General features: G+C 45.4%; 1 protein-coding gene across 1 annotated transcript; it reads left to right on the top strand.

Annotated features, from left to right (window-relative positions):
• Positions 1-21: 21 nt before the first annotated feature.
• Positions 22-5958, top strand: LOC134295190 (leucine--tRNA ligase, cytoplasmic-like). The gene is made up of 4 exons (XM_062967065.1): positions 22-2407; positions 2485-2550; positions 2638-2720; positions 3211-5958. Exons 1-4 carry the CDS (start codon positions 2331-2333, stop codon positions 3351-3353), a joined length of 369 nt encoding a protein of 122 aa, XP_062823135.1. The 5' UTR covers positions 22-2330; the 3' UTR covers positions 3354-5958.
• The last annotated feature ends 603 nt before the right edge of the window (positions 5959-6561 follow it).

Here is a 6561-nt window from a genome sequence, read left to right as displayed (position 1 = left end):
TGGTGGACTTCCTTGTGGCTACTGCATCACCCAGAATCGTATCATAATTGAACATAGTCGTAAATGTGGACAGCATGATCCTAATCTTTGTTTCTACATTTTCTTTCATGCCTTCAGTATTCTACAATACCAATCCTTTCTTTATATTGACAATAACACTTGATTTCACAGGCCCTAATATCTTTACATCAATTTATTTTGTCTTCCTACTCCTCTGGATTTATTTGGCCCAGCTGGATGTAGTCGAGGTGGTTGAGGTCTACATGTCTCCTGTTATGGCGCGAAGAACCAATGCTTATCTAGTTAACTTTATCAATCACTTATTCACAGCCTTCTTCACTGACATGCCTCTTTCAGAAATACATACCGCCTAGACTGTTCCTGATAATGCCATCAGATATTGCAGATGAGAATCTTTTGCACCTGTGGAGGCGGGCTTTTGCAGAAGAGCACTACTGCCACTTCTTCCGTTTTTCTGCCAGTTTTTCACCACACATCCTCTTAATTTAGGTTAGCTTGTACATATCCCATGATTAGATTCCTCCTCAATGAACAGAGAGTGGAAAGTTATGATCCCTTCTGGTTTAGTCTGGTGGAGGCATCCAAGCCACATCCTGATTCACATGTGGTCTAGTCTGAAGTCTTAGCTTTCGCAGCATCTGTCCTATTGCACCTGGAGCTAAGCCCAATAAAAGATCAAACTCTCTGTCCTGTTGCCATCCCTACAGGTTATACTTGCTTCCATGCTTGGTCCTGGGGTGGTACATGGTAGAAGTGGAATGTATGAGGAACCATGCAGTTCACCCCATTTCCTTTTAATGAATACCATTATTAATAGAGGTGGTCAAGTGTACTAACAGTTTAGGTGACATGAACTGTAAAGGTCTGGGGTCTCTTTTGCTCTGTCAGTGCACACTACACATAGCACTTACACCAGGAGCATATGAAAAGTTTGGCTGTTCATAATTTTGCCTGACAACTCCCATTATTCCCTCTCAGTATTGTTAGAAGTGAGGTATTGTAGAAATTGTAGTAGAGGGCCACCTCTGACTTCCCTAATACAGTTGTAGAAGGTATAAATGTTAATAAGTCCATTTTGTGAGGGTTAGCCGCTTTCACTTTTAGAATAATTGATCTTTGCTATCTGTAGGTCTGCTGAAAATATAGTAGAGAAACTTTCACGTGCTTCCACCCAGTGAATTAGATTTGTTTCCAGCATGGGCTGGGTCCTAGCTCACTGTTTCTTTTTGTTTGAACTGAGATTTAGAAACCTAGTCCTACCTCATATACTAACAGAATTCAATGACACAATTTTGAAATCCTAAAAAGCATCCCTTTAGGGCGATGGGTAGTGGATGGGAAGATATTTGAAGTCAGATGAATAGCCTTATTCAAAACCAAATCAAGTTTGCTTTATCAAGTCAGATTATCTATGCCCATGCTTAGGGGCCCTCACTGGCACAGCGGGTTAAACCTCTGAGCTGCTCAACTTACTGACCAAAAGGTCAGTGGTTTGAATCCAGGGAGCAGAGTGAGCTCCTGCTGTTAACCCCAGCTTCTGCCAACCTAGCAGTTCGAAAACATGCAAGTGTGAGTAGATCGATAGGTATCGCTCCAGCGGGAAGATAACAGTGTTCCATGTAGTCATGCCAACCACATGATCTTGGAGTTGTCTACAGACAACGCTGGCTCTTCAGCTTAGGAGATAAGCACCAACCCCCAGAGTCGGACACGACTTAGACTTAATGTCAGGGGGAAACCTTTACCTTTTTATGCCTATGCTTAACCTGTTTCTCTCTGTCCATGTGCCAAGAACATGGGAGGGCTCTAGATATTCTTGATCCATAGCCAGCACAGAATTCCCCTCAACCTCTTTTTTTTCTTCTTTTTTTTCTGTCCCCTGAGGTCAGGAAAACACTGACTGAATCCTCATGGAAGCTTGATATTGGAAGCCTTCCCCTCTGGATGTGGATGTTACTCTTTACTCTTAGGTCCCTTCTATGCTGCCATATTAAATGTAGATTATCTGCTTTGAAGTGGATTATATGGTAGTGTAGACTCATATAATCGAGTTCAAAGCAGATAATCTAGTTTATCTGATTTGATTATCTGGATTATGTGGCAGTGTAGAAGGGGCCATAGAGGGGGAAATTTGAAATTTCCTGTAATTCCTCAGTTGACCTCTCATGATAACCTCAAGGTAGCACCTGAAGAAGCTTATTAGTTAAATGGAATTGAGTGTATTTGCTTGGCTAAAGCCACTTGTTTATTCTGTAAAACATATTTTTGTTGTCTCACCTTTGTAATCCTCTTCCTTCTAGGGTGAAGCTATGATCTATATGGAGCCAGAAAAACAAGTCATGTCAAGATCTGCCGATGAGTGTGTGGTGGCTCTTTGTGATCAATGGTGAGTTGGGAATCAACATACAGCTACGTTAGTTGCATGTTTCCCACTTTGCTGTAACTGTTTTCCCCTGACTTTAGGTACTTGGATTATGGTGAAGAAACATGGAAGAAACAGACTCATGAATGCCTGAAAAATCTTGAAACGTAAGTTATGGGGAGCAAGAACAGAAAAACCATGGATTAAAATAGAGCCAGGGGACACAGTAAAGATGAATGCTCTTTTCTTTTCAGATTTTGTGAAGAGACAAGAAGAAATTTTGAAGCTACTCTAGACTGGCTGCAGGAACATGCATGTTCAAGAACATATGGATTAGGTAGGAAGAGCATGCAATGTTGTTCAGGAGTACTACTGTTTGATATGACTCATTTCGTTTTTAAAAAATCTGCAATATACTGTATAATGACATATAGTAAGACAATGGATGCAGCAAAGTGAGCCATATGATGTCAGATCATGATGTTGCTCAGTTTTTCATCTACAGATTCCCAGCTCTTAAATGGAAGTGCAGATTCATTACTGATCAGGACATTATTAGTTCAACTTCCTGTAGAAACCAATCATGTTCCTTTCAGGTTTCCCTTCAGAGCAGCCTCACCTTCCAACATAGTGATTTTCAGATGATGCCTGGTGAACCATCTTAATCTGAAATGTAGAAAGTATTATACTTATTACTGATAACTAAGGCATTCAATAACTATCATCCCAATAATTGCTGTTTTAATTTCCCCACCCATGTCCCCACCTTGGTTAGCCTAGAAACCTAGACTGCTAATTCACAATTAACATACTTTGTCATCTTCTAGGTACTCGTTTGCCTTGGGATGAGCAGTGGCTGATAGAATCTCTCTCTGATTCAACTATCTACATGGCCTTCTATACAGTGGCTCATCTCCTACAAGGGGGCAATCTCCGTGGACAAGGAGAGTCTCCAATGAGGATCAGGTAAGAAGGAAGGGGAAGGAATTCTTATCATCATTGTAACCACTTTCTGTTGATTTAGTTAGCATAGTGGATGCAGATCTTCACATATGTTGGATCTCTGTTAATAGACACTTTTCAGGACACCTGTAAATCTAACCACTTTCTGGAAAAGATAGTCATCAGAATTAGCCCTTATTTTTTACTGTTACGTGTACTTTTGATTTCCCAGGAAGTGAATAAAGTGATTGAGAATTGGGGCAGATGGTTTATTGCGTCCCCCCCTTTCATCTGCCATAAATAAATTAGTAGTCACCATCAGCTGTCTTGTAAACAAGGCGGGGCCTAGAGAGCCGCTGGCGGAGGATTCAAAGAGCATCCACGGGCTAGAGCCTCTCTTAAGGCCTACTCCGCGGCAATGCGTGCAGCCAGAAAGTCCTTCTCGACCTGGAGAGTTGTTTCGGGTGGTCAGGGAGTTTCTCCATCCCCTTGAGGGGGAGGGCCCCCCTGATCACCTGACAACCCGATGTGGTGTGTTCGCACATCACTTTGCAGATAAAGTCACTCGAATGCGCTCCGACTTAGATGCCGATGTTAATGCAGTACCAGAGGATGTAACCAAGGCACCTGTCTGTCAGGTCTTCTTGGATTCGTTTCGACTTGTTCAGCCTGATGACGTTGACAAGGTTCTTGGTGCGTGAGGTCGACCACTTGTGTCTTGGACCCTTGCCCAACTTGGCTTATCAAATTGGTCAGTGGGGGGTTGGCTGATTGGTTCACGAGAATCATCAATGCCTCTCTTCAACAAGGGCATCTACCATCCTGCCTCAACAAACCAATTGTAAAGCCTATATTGAAGAAGGCAAATTTGGATTCGTCTCTATTAAACAAATACCGACCAATCTCCAACCTCCCATTTTTGGGCAAGGTCTTGGAGAGGGTGATCGCCTCCCAGCTCCAGGAATTCTTGTTTGAGACCATTTATCTAGATTTGTCACAGTCTGGTTTCAGGCCTGGTCATGGGACTGAGATGGCTTTGGTTGCCTTGGTGGATGACCTCCGCAGAGAACTAGATAGGGGGAGTGCATGCCTACTGGTTCTCTTGGACATTTCAGCGGTGTTCGATACCATCGACCATGGTATCCTTCTGGAGGCTCTCAGGAATGGGTCTTGGGGGCATTGCTTTGCAGTGGCTCCGCTCCTTCCTGAGGGATCACACCCAGTTGGTGAAGCTGGGGGATACCTGCTCGGACCCTTGGCCTTTGACCTGTCGGGTCATGCAAGGTTCCATTCTATCCCCCATGCTTTTTAACATCTACATGAAACTGCTGGGTGAGGTCATCCAGAGTTTTGGGGTGCGGTGCGATCTCTACGCAAATGACACCCAACTCTATTACTCTTTTCCACCGAACTCCAAGGAAGCCGCCCAGATCCTAAACCCCAGTGCCTGACAGCTGTGATGAACTGGATGAGGGCTAACAAGTTGAAGCTTAATCCAGACAAGAAAGAGGCCCTCCTGGTCAATCATGGGACCAATCGGGGTATTGGGTGGCAACCTGTGCTCAACAGGGTTGCACTCCTCCTGAGAACGCAGGTACGCAATCTGGGGGTCCTTCTGGACTCATCGCTGACGCTTGAGGCTCAGGTGGCCAGGAGCGCCTTTGCACAATCAAAACTCGTGCACCAGCTGCGACCATACCTCGAGAAGTCTGACTTGGCCATGGTGGTCCATGCCTTGGTTACATCCAGATTGGATTACTACAGTGCTCTCTACGTAGGGCTGCCCATGAAGATGGTCCGGAAACTCCAACTTGTTCAAAAGGTCAGCAGCCAGGTTTCTAACCAGAGCTGGTTATAGGGAGCATACAATGCCCCTATTAAAGCAGCTCCACTGGCTTCCGATAAACTGCCGGGCCCAATTCAAGGTTCAGGTATTGACCTATAAAGCCCTATACGGCTTGGGCCCTGCCTATCTCCGTGATCGCATCTTACCCTATGAACCGCCGCAGGCCCTGAGATCATCCGGGGAGGCCCTCCTCTCGCTCCCACCTTCGTCCCAAGCACGACTGGTGAGGACAAGGGAGCGGGCCTTCTCGGTAGTGGCCCCCCGGCTCTGGAATCTCCTGCCGAAGGAGATTAGGCAAGCCCCTACTCTGTCGTCCTTTCGCAAGGAGTTGAAAACCTGGTTTCAGTGGGTCTTTGAATAATTTTCTCAGGTGTACTGCCGACCCCTGGCCCGTAAACATTCTGAACAAGGATCATCTATCCCTAATAACAGTCCATGTCAACCCATCTGATTATGTATTCTTGTTCCTTCTGGTTATTGTGATTGTTTCTTATGGTCTTCACTGTTTTACGAGTTGTATAGGTCTTTAATTTTGTTTAATAATGAGTGTATTGTGTTGCTTGTAATGTATGCTTCTGTTTTTATGCTTGTAAACCGCCCTGAGTCCCTTTGGGGAGAGAGGGCGGTATATAAATTCTCTTTCTCATGAGTCATTTTTGATAATAACTCAAAGTATAGTATTAGCCTATTTATGGTCCACTACAGTTTGCAATTAATGGATTGGCCAGAAGAAGGTGGGGCAATGTTCTCTTTGAAATGAAAAGAAACATTGATATCATGATGAACTTCAACATACTATTGTATGTCAGAACCCTGCTACTAGAGCCTGGATGTGGCTCTGAGTTTCAGGGTCACTGACAGTGATAAGACACCTGCGTCCCAGGACTCGGAGGAGAAACGGCTGATGGACTTGGCGGGGAATTTGCGCGGGGTTTTACTGAGCGGGAAGAGACTGTTCAAATGAGGGGGAGGGTATATAAAGGAGGGTTGGCCGGAGCCTCCCATTCTTGGCTTTTCTGATGTTCATGTTTCCTACAGTAAAAGTTCCTGGTGATACCACAGAGAGTCTCGTGTGTTCATTCAGGAGCGGCTGTGGTGAGCTGACACTAAGCCAAGAATACGGACACCATCCCGCTGTAGCGGTGAGGTGTAACATGCAAGTGGAGGATGAAGAGCTCTTGGGCGCCGGAGGAGGAAGGTCGGAAAGGGCCACTCCCGAGACGGACGCTGAGTTCCACCAGCTGGCGGCCCTGGCGTCATCCACCGCTTATGCCCAGCCAAATGGGGTAACCCAGAGGCGCGGAGTGGTGCGGGGAGATAGCACCGGAGGAGAGGAAGGTTCACCTTCCCCAGGCCCGCAAAAGATGGTGTTTCTGGAGGAGAGGATGTC

Source organism: Anolis carolinensis, unplaced genomic scaffold, assembly GCF_035594765.1.
Source record: "Anolis carolinensis isolate JA03-04 unplaced genomic scaffold, rAnoCar3.1.pri scaffold_93, whole genome shotgun sequence".
Lineage (NCBI taxonomy): Eukaryota > Metazoa > Chordata > Lepidosauria > Squamata > Dactyloidae > Anolis > Anolis carolinensis.
This window is presented reverse-complemented; position numbering and strand designations above follow the sequence as displayed.

Bases quoted from the DNA above. Each gene is read 5' to 3' on its own strand.
- LOC134295190 (XM_062967065.1), top strand. From the start codon at position 2,331: ATGATCTATATGGAGCCAGAAAAACAAGTCATGTCAAGATCTGCCGAT. The intron at 2,408-2,484 runs GTGAGTTGGGAA...CCCTGACTTTAG, and splicing joins GTGGCTCTTTGTGATCAATG to GTACTTGGATTATGGTGAAG. The intron at 2,551-2,637 runs GTAAGTTATGGG...TTTTCTTTTCAG, and splicing joins TGCCTGAAAAATCTTGAAAC to ATTTTGTGAAGAGACAAGAA.